The 13,047-nt window shown below is 49.0% G+C and overlaps 1 protein-coding gene across 15 annotated transcripts in view; it reads left to right on the top strand.

Moving 5' to 3' along the window:
- The window catches only part of MYCBP2 (MYC binding protein 2), a 1,771,217-nt gene that overhangs the window by 1,421,829 nt on the left and 336,341 nt on the right, over window positions 1-13,047 (top strand). For all 15 annotated transcript variants that reach the window (XM_085622060.1, XM_085622057.1, XM_085622054.1 and 12 more), the window contains 2 exons: window positions 1,617-1,841; window positions 6,025-6,090. In XM_085622060.1, the coding sequence (XP_085478186.1) occupies window positions 1,617-1,841; window positions 6,025-6,090 (291 nt within the window). The remainder of the gene's footprint in view (window positions 1-1,616; window positions 1,842-6,024; window positions 6,091-13,047) is intronic.

Genomic DNA, 13,047 nt, shown 5'->3' with positions numbered 1-13,047 from the left:
CACACCAGACGCCCAAAGCTTTCTTGTGTGTATTATTTTTACGATAACAGCTTAGCAAGCCCACTCCTGCGCGGTTGAGCCGGCTCACCGCCTTCTTGCACTTACTTGATGCCATGGTAGCTGGCAGCATCCTGCTCCCTGGGGAGTAAATATGCAGTGTGCATCCTGCTCATGGAGGGCAGGAGATCACACTGCAATGTGGGGGTGGGCGACAGCAACCTCTCCTGTGTGCCTCAGGGTCCAAGGACCCCTTCCATCATGCGCTCTGGGGGCACGAAACACCTTGATGAGGGTGTCCCATACACACCCCCTCTCCAAATATATTTTATGTGCACTTCTGGGTCCTAGGAATGCGAGCCCCGGACCACTTCCTTCACACAACATTCCCCAGTGACATGGGGCCCATAGGGCCGGTGAGACTTCAAGGAGGGGATCTCAAGCATGCCCCCTCCCAAATTTTAATTTAAAAATTAGAGTGCACAACCCACGCCCACCAGGGCCTGGCCCACAGAAGGATTTTATTGAAGGGTGTCCTACCTTTTTCATTTTTTTTATTTAACAGTGGTACTGCAGTCTTTCTATTTCTTTATTATTACTACTACTTTTGGATGGGGAGGTTCCCCTGAGACCACTACCCTGCCCCTCTATATTTTATTTCTTTTTTTCCATGAGTCCCAGAGTCCTAAAATGAGTGGCAAACATTTTTTTGGAGGTTATCCTTTGATCTGCCGGCTCTACTGTATTACTGCGGTGATGGATATCTATAAATGTTCAGCCTTAATTTCTCAGTACTGTTGAACAGATTTACACCAAATCAAGAAGCTCAGTTTCTGTGTAAAGATCTAGCTTTCTCGCAAAAGCCGTTTTTCTGTAGCTTTGTCAGAAAGTTCCTATAAGAAATTGCATGGGGAAGAACCCCCCCTTATAATGGGGTCCAGCTTGACGAGTTACCCCAAAACCTTCCTAAAAGCAGCTGTATTGGATGAACTTTTTTTCATTTTTATGTTTTGTGCAGATAGGTCAAATGGTGCCAAAGTTATTAGCAAAACAAAAAATGCTCTCTATGGAAACCTGGTCATAACTATAGCTATATAGTTTTGTGTGTGTGTGTGTGTGTCTGTGTGTGTGTGTCTGTCTGTGTCAGTGTCATTTCGCTGAAACTGTTGAAGTCCCCCCATGCTGGATATCCAGCCCAGCTAAATTCTGTTTACTTCCTGAGATGGATGGTGCCCACCTATGCACAAAGACAGGCACCCAGATGAGACATCCCCACAGGTAACATGAGTTATATCACCTGACAGGGATTCTGGCACATTCACCCCCCCCCCCCCCCTAGGCACACCAGGATAGGGAGCGCAAGGTAGGAGCAAAAATATATTTGTACTGATATGCAAACATATAAGCTATGTAACAGCACAATGGTTGAATTGTTCATTTTCTTTACCATTCTTGTGATGCTGATTACTCTGTTTTGTTTACTTCTATTGCATTTCTGTATTCTGGGTTTTATTATAGCTTTATTAAAGGACGTTTATAGAAAAGGTTAAACCATGAATACAAAGTTAATAACCAGGAAAAAATTTCATGGTTTGTGACACTTACATTTTTCTTTACAGGAGCTGTGTTTGGTTACATGTCTGAAAGATCTCACTAGTGTTGTTGACATAAAAACATCCAGTCGACCAGCTATGATTGGCAGTCTTACTGACGGGTCAACTGAAACCTTTTGGGAGTCTGGAGATGAAGACAAAAACAAGACTAAGAGCATCACTATCAGCTGCTTGAAAGGAATCTACACTCGTTATGTGTCTGTTCATATTGATAACTCTCGAGATCTTGGGGTAAGAGTGTTAAGCACAGCATTTTTCTCCTGTGCATGCTGATGTTGCTAGGTCATTCTGACTGGGGGTGAGTGCTTGCAATGTTCAACACTCCGTCCATCATCCCCTTTGGTTTTGCTTTGGTTGCCCTAAGTTGGCAGGGTATGCCCAGACGTGGGTCCCTTGCTCACTTTGCCACTGGATTCAAGCTAGCCTGGCTGATGACGACTGATTAGCCAGAAACCGGTCTCAGGATGCTTGTTTCCGGTCCAGTGAACACATGGCTTGGCAGTTCGGGCTGGACTGTTACCATGAGGCACAGGGTCAGACTGATTTGCATATGGCCATGTCTGAACTGGGGTGGCTTAGTTAGCTAAAGAATAATGATGGATTAAACCCAGATCAGTTGACTGGGGGTGAGTGTTTGCAATGTTCAACACTCCGTCCATCATCCCCTTTGGTTTTGCTCCATGCATAGATGCGCTTCATGACCCTATGTGACTCGATGCATGGCAGTATTTTATTCTGGTGGTATGGTTTATATCAGTTTTTTTAATGAAACATTTATTTAGTCAGGACAGAAGCAGAGCTATTGAGCACTACACAACCATTGGCCTAAATACAAAAAAACAAAGGTATTTGCTTAAAAAAAATGTCGCACACATTCGCTTTAAAAAATAAGCACAACAGAATTCATAGAAAATAAGGCCATAAATGGAAACCATGAAAAAGAAAACCTACATTACTATATATACTGTTAGAAAAGGTAAACTTTTAATTGCTTCCTGAAACACAGATAATTGGACATTGCCCTGTGCTGTGTGGGGTGAAAATTCCAGAATATGATGTGAAATCCAGTAAAAGACTAAGAGTATTCCTTTTATAGAATGTAGGCACTCCCAAGCACAACATCACTTGACTCTGAAAGCCCCTTGAAGTTCCGAAATTACAAACTTTTCAACCAAACAGGAATATATGTGGCAGTGAGTGGGTTAATGAGTCAAAAATTGTATTATAAACAAAGATTTGACCCTTTTCTTGGATGAATAGGTAAGCAATGCAGAGCTTAAAGTGGATCCTTCCTGCATTTGGGAACCTCTGACAAGACAACAATTTCCATATTAGTTCTCAGTAATGCCAATGGGCTGAAAACCCATAATTTATTAATGGGTCAGGAAAGGGTGAGCTGAAGGTTTTTTTTATTTTATTTTTTTAACGAGTTAGAAATCGGACAGCTTACATTGGTGTTGGAAATTAACTTGCATTGATTGAAAACAAATTCGAAAGAGAACTTAGCGACTTGCCAGAAAAATGGACAGCACTGCCTATTCCATAGGCCACTGCTTGACTGGATAGATATCAATTAAGGAACTCAGTCTTATGAAGATTGCATTTTAAGCAATATTTGTCAGTCACCATTGGCTCTGAATGAGTCTTCTAAGTGCTTAAAGTTCTCCAGCAGTGGCACCTAAGGTATAGCTTGATGTTGTGCACATACTGGTAGGCCCTAAAACTTTCGCGATGCTTAGGTGCTCTATATATAGATTGAATAAAGATCAAGTTGTAACTTGTACACTGCCCTTAGTGGTGCCCAGGCGCCTAGAATACAGAGTATACCGTAGGCATTTAGTGTGCCACTGATATTCGTTTATGGTATTCAGGTGTGCAATAAGTAGAAAATCTATGACAATCACTTCTTTTTCGCTATCTGTGCAACTCCTTTTCTCTCCTTTCCAGACATAAAGTAGTATCCAGAAACAGTGATTGGGCAGTTCTGAGCATCTAAATAACAGTAAAATGCAGAAAACTGTGCGGAAATAGCTCTTTAAGGGGGTATGCTGTAAAAATTATTTTCTTAGCTTTTGTGCTACCCCTGTCTTGGCAATTTATCTTCTTTGTATAAATATAGCCACATTTTTAGTAAAGGGGCATTTATTTCCTTCATTAAAGGATGACTTCCTGTCATGTTCTAGACATGATTTGGAGGCAGAGTCATGCTCCCTTCTTCTAGGTGCAGTAGAAAGTTTTCTATAAGGAAGCCACAGAGGGGGTACCTGTGATGTTATCTTGGTAGGGCAAGAAAGCTATGAGTGGTGCTCTCCAAGTGATCTCTGTTTTTTAATACATCAAACAGGCTGCCATATTAGAACAATGATTGCAATGTGTAGTTGTAGAAAAAATTGTCGGGCAAGGATTTTATCTCACTGGATATGGTTGAATATCCAGGAATCAACTGAGCCAACATACAGCATGAGGTGAGAGGCACAGAGGCCGTAGAATTAGTGCATTTACCACATCAGATGACACTAAGGGCTTAGCTGCTTCTGGTATTCCAAGCAGTTGAGCAACTGCAGCTTCTGTTCCCAGGACGTAGGAAAGAGTGCCTTCCAAATGGGGTAAGATTTCACACCAATACCCAATCCCTCGAAGATGGCATATGACAAAGAATGCTCCTGTTTGAGATTTTTGATAGATACTTCTACCTGCAAATACTTCACCTTTTGAATATCGCCAGGTGCCAGACTGAAATTTTTGCAAGAGCTCTTCTGCACTGGTAGTTGGTGTCTGCTTCATAAGCGCATCTGTTAATGCCTGAACATGGCACCACTGGCGCTATAAAACACCACCCCATTGCTCTAAAATGAGTTCCCTTTTCTTGGCACCCTTCAACGTGGACCTGCAGCTGCTCTCCATGAATTTTCACTCAAAATGTTATTCTTTTGCAGTACTAGGAAAATGTCACTGCCAGGAAAATCAGGGTTTAACCCACCCACTCATGTCATGGACAGATGTCTATTTCAGACCTTTGTGAGTTCTGCTTGTAGTGCTGTGTGCCAAATCACAACTCAGAGTCCTGCAAGCACCGCGGCCTCATGCACTCAAATGTCAAATAAGAAGAAACCCAAGAAGCGGTGCAGGCGAGATGACTGTACATCTAGATGCTATTCTAACTCCAGAAGTAGGTCTTCTCAATACTCTCCTCTGCCTATGGAGTCCTCTGTGACAGAGTTGGTGGACATTACTCCAGCTTAACACTCGGCTCCAGCCCCAAAGGGGGTGCCTGCCTCAGATCCTCCATGCATATCTAAAGTTTCCAGTGCTGATGCAACACAGTTATTTGACTTCATTCAGGCATTGATGGTGCTGTACAGAAACACATGGATTCTTTATGCTGCGTTTGCAGACCCAAATGTTTCTGGCTAGGATACCACTTGCGGGTACTTGCTCAATAAAAGTCTTTCCTAGATGTCTGTCGCAGTGCATACCCTTGGCACCTGCTGGGTCACAGCAGTGCCCGTGGCTTATCCGGTAGACTTTCTGCTGATGTCACAGACACTGTCAAAATAGGCACTGGCCCCACATACTATATCTATGCCTTAGACTAAGGCTATTCTGGTGTGCTAAAGGCATCAAGCGCAAAGACTAGTGGAGGACGCCACCTACAGGAATGACACCCAACGTAGGCCCTTGTTGAAGGAGAACTACTGGCAGAATCTAGACGACCTCTCTGATTGGAATCTGACCACATTCAGATGCCACAGATAATCCCACATGATGACAACAGCAGTGAGGCAGCCAATTTGCTCCCTCCTGCTTACACAGCAGACAATTTGGCCCTTCAAAATGCCAGTGGCATTTACACCTTTCTGGAGCTAGACATGCAGTGCCCTTCGGTCTCCACCTTATGAGGTGGCTTCCTTTACTGCAGTCACTAGGAAGGCTACAGGAGTTATAGAATTATCCCTTGCACTGCTAGAATCCAAGTCAAATCTTTTGACTAAGATCCTCCAACCAGCCTCTGCATCCTCAGCTCACCTTCATTGAGGCCCTTCTTGAACTCTTTGATATTCTGGCTCCACTAACATCTATGCATATGCAACACATTCTTACAGGTTAGCTCAATTTTCTTATGCTCCATGTGGTATGAAGAAACTTATGGCTGGAACTTGAAAGATGTACCAGTAATTTATTGGTAAAGAATGCATGAACTTGTAGCCAGTTATTGGCAACTTTGACTACAGATTAGTCCCATCATCATATTAAATATCCAGCTTGAGCACCTTGCACTTATAATCAAAACAACTCCGAACATTAAGTGCAATATCTTCTTTATTGGCTACACTTAAAACCCATAATTTTCAGTACTTATTCAATCTGTTGCTAATGTTTGCAATTTGATTCTCTTTAATATTTGTCTATCTAGAACAAGGTGACCTCGATGTCCTTCTTGACGGGTAAAGTGGTAGAAGACCTCTGCAGATTGAAACAGGTAAATATTGCTTGTGTTACAGATTGTAATGTAATTGTTTTAAATTATTTTTATTGCAGTGTTATAAGCAGTGTATAGCAATACATGCATTTAACATCATACAGTAGATTTTAACTGACCGGCTATGAACAGTTTGTGGGGGTCTATTTAGGGCGATCACAATCACAAGTGCTTCTTCATTGATTCAGGAGGGTGATGCATGCTTGCTTGGATATATGGGCTGAGGGAGTTGAGGGAGAGGGATGTGATGGAGAGACTATCTGGACCCGTCTAATTGTATGCTAACCCATCCCATCGTGGTGTGTGTTTGGTGGCCGGGCTTGTTCTGCCCGCCAGTGCGAGGGTGGGACCAGTATATTTGTTCTGGGTTGAAGTTTGAGAGGCAGGTATTATGGGAGCCAGACATGCTCTAGGGCTTCCCCAGATGGGACTCTGTGAGGCTGCTTTTGGGAACATGCAGGGTTGTTTTCCCCATTGGTAAATGCAGGGTGCACAAAGTTTGTGAGGAAAGCCTCCTAACTCAGTGTCTGTTCGGGTGTTCTCAGGCCTCTACATTTGTCTCTGTGTAGGGTTTCTAATTCTAACTGTGCCCAATATATCTGATAGAGACATCTAGCTGCAGATTCCTTAACTTAGAATATCCCCAGGCGTCAGACTGGATCCGGAAAAACTTTTGCAGCAGCACCACTGCGCGCCGGGGGACAGCGCCACACGACGCCGCCCTGACGTTGTCCACGTACGTGACGTCAGCGACGTCCTATAAGTCCCTCCCGGCGCGCTGACGTCCGTTTTCTTCTTTTCCGCGTGCAACGCGGATCCGGAGTGAGCGGTTCCTCTAGCCTGTTTTCAGGCCTCCTTGTCGACGCTTCTTGTCAGGAACAGTGTGCAATGCCTTCGGGCTTTAAAACTTGTCATTCCTGTTTGCGACAGATGTCTGCGACGGACCCGCATCCTATTTGTATGTGGTATCTGGGCGAGCACCATGACTCCACGGACTGCGAAGCCTCCCAACACCTGAAGCCGAAGTCTAGGCGGGAGCGCCGTATGAAGCTTCTCTCTGCACGGCTGTCCTGGTCGGAGTCGTCTTGCCCCCCGGCCTCTACATCAACGGCAGGAGCCTCTACTGTCCGGTTCCGCCGTCATCCGGGGTCCGGGGCCGTCGTCCGCCTCTTGGTAAGTCGAGGCGCTTGTCGCCGAGGTCTTCGACCTCCCCTTCTTCTGTTGTCAGGGGCACTGGTTCCCAGAACATTCAGGACATGCGCTCCAGACAGTCTCCTCCCTCTATCTGCCCTTTCCGGATGTGGGGGCGACTCGGGCCCAAATGGAGGTATATGCCGCGGCTCTACAGGCCTCCCTTGGGTCCTCTTCCATTCCTGGGGTGTCCTCGGGGCCTCCGCTTCTTGTAGGATCTCCGACGGACTCGCTGGCGGGTTCGCCCCCGGCGCCAATTGAGCCTTTGCACCCCAGGAACGTCGGAGATGTGGTGCCATTAGGGCGTGTATATTAATATCAAAAAGGGGAAACAGTTCCTCTCTATTGGCCTAGGTAGAGAGTTACAATGACTTACTACACTATTAAAGATGGTATCTGGGGGGATCTGCAAATCCAGATCGTAATGCCCTCACACACCTGTTAGGGTGTCATGCTTCATCATTGGGCGCTCCTCGTCGGACCGGCGCTGCAATGTCCGACGGGCCTGGTGGCATCTTTATCGGAGATCTTTTGATCTGGGAACGCCGTATGGTGAGTGAGGTGTGTGGGGCTATAGGAGAAACATTGTTTGGTGAAGGTGTAGATTGTGATTATTAAAAAAGGCCCCTAACCTTTTTGGTTCACTTTATTAAATGTTCAAGGATGGGACTTTGTTGAAAACAGTGAGGCTACGTGTGATAATTAAAGGTATTCAAGTAGCCATTGGTGGACTAAGTCAGGTCAACATGTTTCGTGTCAGGTGCTCCAAAGTAAAGCGACACTTCTTCAGGACCAGAATGATATGACCGCTTAGTTAACAGTCACGGGAGACCAAGGTGAGATGGAGACGAGTAGGTTCTAAGACGAGCCCACGTCTTTTTCAGGTACACCCGCTCAATTGGTCGGGTCGTCTTCCCTCATCTCTGAGGCTCTACATCCTACCTTGAGGAGGAAGAATGCCTTAATGAGAACCCCAAATTGAGGATTCTATCTCTCAGAAAGGGAGCTCACCTCCCGTGACTGTTAACTAAGCGGTCATATCATTCTGGTCCTGAAGAAGTGTCGCTTTACTTTGGAGCACCTGACACGAAACATGTTGACCTGACTTAGTCCACCAATGGCTACTTGAATACCTTTAATTATCACACGTAGCCTCACTGTTTTTAACAAAGTCCCATCCTTGAACATTTAATAAAGTGAACCAAAAAGGTTAGGGGCCTTTTTTAATAATCACAATCTACACCTTCACCAAACAATGTTTCTCCTATAGCCCCACACACCTCACTCACCATACGGCGTTCCCAGATCAAAAGATCTCCGATAAAGATGCCACCAGGCCCGTCGGACATTGCAGCGCCGGTCCGACGAGGAGCGCCCAATGATGAAGCATGACACCCTAACAGGTGTGTGAGGGCATTACGATCTGGATTTGCAGATCCCCCCAGATACCATCTTTAATAGTGTAGTAAGTCATTGTAACTCTCTACCTAGGCCCATAGAGAGGAACTGTTTCCCCTTTTTGATATTAATATACTTGCCTTGGAGCATGGAAACAGGACCTCGATAAATAACCAGCTCTGATGTCCCCCCTTTGATTATACGCCATTAGGGCGTGGCCCGGTTGGGTCCCCCTCTACGGTCCACGTGGAGTGGTTGGGGCGCGGCCCACCTGGGTCCCCCTCCATGACCCACAGCACCTCTGCCGTGCCGCATAGCCCCGCTGGGCTCCCTGTGACGCCGCAGGTGGTTGCTAGGGCTCATAGCCCTGCCTTGAGCACACCCCAGGCAGGCGGTCACCGGTCCGGAACTGGGGTCGGCGCCATACCAGCGCCAGTGGCTCGGCTCTGCCTCTGTTTCTTTCTCCGGAGTCGGAGCCTGTCATGGATGAGGTGAAGTCGGCGCCGGGGCGGCGCCAAAAGCTTGCTGCTCCGGCGCCTTCTCCTCCTTCGGAAGGGGAGCTTGTTATAGTTTCGGCAAAGAGTCGACGCCAGGCGGCCCACCTGCACACGTGGGTCCACGCCAACTCGGACATACCTCACGTGCTGCTGGAGCGGCTGTTCGCGGATCCGCTCCCACTCCCGGCGACTGTGTTCCAGCCGGTGGACCGCCGGGTGGGAACGTTGGATTCTCTTAAGGCCACGAACCATGCGTGGCACACGTTGCGGAGGGCGCAGGATCGTGACCTGCTGTATTCCCCACTGATGCGAGTGGAGTGGGCGATCTGGCTCCCCCCGCTGCGAGAAACAGGGGTGAGGCAGGCGTTGGGCGCCTTGGGAGTCGTTAAGATGGCGGACCTGTTTCAGGACGGGGTGTTTAAGACATGGGAGCAGCTCGCCTCGACCCGACCTGGTGCTACTCTGCTGCAGCGCTTTCAATTCCACTGGGTCCGTAGCGCACTGTCGGCCCTGTTGGGGCCGGGAATGGAAGAACCCCCGGACATCCCGGAACTTACCTATGTTATCAAAACGGAGGCGCCGGCCAAACTGGTAACGACCCTCAAAAAACTCAGGGATCAGCACCGGGCGCCCCAGTGTTCAGCGGCTCGGAGCGGCTGGCAGGCCGACCTCCAAATGGAAATAACGGACGAGATGTGGAAATATTGCTGCTCTAGCACCAAGAAGGTCTCCCTGAACGGTAGGCATAGACTGATACATTTTAAGTACCTGCAGCGGGTCTATTACACCCGTGAGAGACTGCACAGGTATGGGCTTCGCCCAACAGCAGAGTGCGAGCGCTGCCATTTCCCAGTAGTGGATTTCATACACATGGCCTGGCACTGCCCGGGTATAGCCCGGTTCTGGATGGGGGTGTTTCGGGAACTGAGCCAGATACTGGAAACTGACATACAGCCAAACCCAGCGCTGGCGTTGCTGGGCTATTCCAGGCCTCTCCCGCTGGCGCTGAGACGCCTGACGGACATGGCGCTGTTAGTGGCTCGGCGCGTTGTAGAGGCCTGTTGGATGAGGGGGCCGCTTCCCACCACGAAGCGATGGGCTAGGGACATGCTGTATTGCAGCACACAGGCGGAGACATATAGTGAGTTGTTACCCCCGAAAAGCCGCCCCAAGAACTTCTGGGGGCTGTATAGAACATACCTGACCGCTGGGGCTGCCGAATCGGCGAGCCAGGGGGAGACGCAGTGCGATGTACCCAATGCACACAGTGGGACGGAAAGGGGGGCAGTACAGGATCATGACCCTGTGGACGCACGACTGGACGAGACGTTGGCGTGATAGTCTGGAGGTGTGCCTGTGCGTAGAGGGTGTGGGTGGGAACTGACCGGAGGTGCTGGGTATGCCCTATAAGTGGTCGGGCGGAAGGCAGCAGAGTCTTGCAGGTTTGTCGGTGATCTGAGTGTCGAGGGCCGCAACGGTTGCTAACTGCTAGCTGCAGGGACTGTGGATCAGGTTGCAAGTGGATGTGAGAGAGATGAGACGACGTGCGTGTGGTGGGCGGGGTGGGTGGGGGGGCGTTGGGATATGGTTACGGACACTCAGGGACTGGACCGGGATCGTAGGAGATGGTGGGCACTGGTAGGATTGCCTTACAGACAGGGCGGGCTGCGGTGTGGTCTGGGGTCAGGTGCAGGCACTGTTTTTCAGAAGTAAAAGTGATGGGTTTACCACAAGTGAAGTTTCTCCTGAAATGCCGCCGGTCCTCCGGGATGTCGGCTGAATGGCTGTGTAAGCGTTAACTGCACTCCCCCCCCCCCCCCCGCTGATCAGTGGGGCCAACTTATGGCTCCGTGACTTCACGGTGTATTGACTTGTCCGTTTTCCATTTATCAATAAAGGTTTTTGAAACTTTAAAAAATAAATTATAAATAAATAGAGTCGACGCCAGATGCAGCCGAGTCAGCGACTGACGAGGCACGGTCGTTTTGGCACCTTGCCGATGCCGAATTATGGACTCTTCTCCAGAGGCCTCTGAAGAGAGTTCGGCGCCGCCCTCTCGCCCGGTGTCACCGGAGGTATTGTTGCCAGTGCCCCCCTTGGAATTTGTTGAGCCTCCTCAGGAGCTCCCAGATCCGGCAGGCTCTTTGCCTCCCCAGGAACCACGTCAGGATCCTCATTCTTCAATAGGGCTCCCTTCCGTGGGGCATTGGTCGCACCCTCAGTGTCTTGGGAGGGTCAGCTTACAATCCTCCCCCACTGATGAGTTGTTGTCCCCTCCGCGGAGGGCTTACTGAGGCTGGTGCGGCTTTTTTGAGAGTGGTCTCATTGGCCACCCGCATTTTAAACATGCAGCCACCTTGTCTGTGGAGCCCTTGCTTGAGGTCCTTCACCGGGGGTCCGGGAATGTGGAGTCGCTTCTGCCCTTTGAGGCTTCCCTTTATGATACTCTTTTGGGTACCTAGGTCCAGCCTGCTTCAGGTGACCCGGTGGCTCGTTCAGGTTTGTACTGTCACCGTTCAGCTCCGCATGATCCTGTTTGTCTTTTTGTGCATCTTGATGTGCAGGGGTTTGTGTTGCAGACTGCCTTTTCTTCACTGCCCCCTCTAACGCTTCCTCCCTCTCGGGAGTCTAGATGGCTTGAGTCATGGGGTAGGAACATCTTTGCGTCCACTAGTGCGGTCCTACGGTCCTTAAATACAGTGAGTTTTGGCTCAGGCTACCTCTGCCCTGTAAGACTCTGCTTTCTGCCACCTCTGAAAGTGCTCGCGTTGATCTCCTTCGCCTCCTCCAGGATGGCCTCGACCTTGCCGACTTCACAATCCGCTCAGCCTTAGACACTGCGGATTCTTTGGGCCGAGCTATGGCGGGCTCTGTTACCTTAAGGCGTCACGCTTGGTTGCGAGATAGTGTCTTCCCTGAAAATATCCGGGAGCGACTGATTGACTTACCCTTTGATGGGGTTTTGCTGTTTGATGCTCACGCCGAGTCGGCGGTTCACCGGCTCTTTGCGGGCTTTCGTCCTCCCTCTTAGGTCTTCTTAGGCCTATCTTCCGTGGTGGTACTTTTTCATTTCGCATCCCTTAGATGCGCTCTGTGTTTAACATGGGCGGTGAACCTTACGTCTTCTTTTCTGTGGTCAAGGGTGATTACCCTTTTATTGGCATCCCTTGGGTGCGTTTTGCTTCGAGCTGCCTGTTGGCCTGCTATGCCCGTGTTCCATGGGTTGCTGTGCCTGGTCCTCTGACTGTGGTATTGAGCCGGCGGCTCAGCTCGGTAATGTCATACGGCTCGGAACTCGGGTTCAGTTTGTGTGAGAAAGTGCCCTCTTTCTTGCATGGTATGCCCCCACTTTTTGCTAAATTGCTGAATGTACTTTGACTGAGTGTACCCTGGACTTCTGCCAATCAGGTGCCCAGGGCCTATGTTCCTTCCTTAGAACACACAAACTCCAAATTGGCAAACCCTGGCCACATGTCAGCCCCTAGTAAATGGTACCCTAGGTACCGAGGGCCTTGTGACCAGGGAAGACCTCTAAGGGCTGCAGCACTCATTGTGCCACCCTTAGGGGCCCTGTACCCTTACACACACACACACTGCCTTTGCAGGCTGAGTGTCTGGGTGCAGGATAAAATGAAGAGTCGACATGGCACACATCTCTGTGTGCCATGCCCAACACCCACACTGCCAAGGCATATGTCAGTCACCCCTCTGGCTGGGTGCCTTATGCCCATGGTGTGGGCACAGGAGCCCTGTGCCCCTACAGTACCCAGGTCCATCCCCAGGCACTGTAAGTGCAGTGCTGCCATTTAAGAGTACATGGTGCTGAGAGCTCGTCAAACACGAGCTCCACAGCACCATAATGGCAACACTA

The sequence above is a fragment of the Triturus cristatus genome, chromosome 8 (genome assembly GCF_964204655.1).
Source record: "Triturus cristatus chromosome 8, aTriCri1.1, whole genome shotgun sequence".
Lineage (NCBI taxonomy): Eukaryota > Metazoa > Chordata > Amphibia > Caudata > Salamandridae > Triturus > Triturus cristatus.
This window is presented reverse-complemented; position numbering and strand designations above follow the sequence as displayed.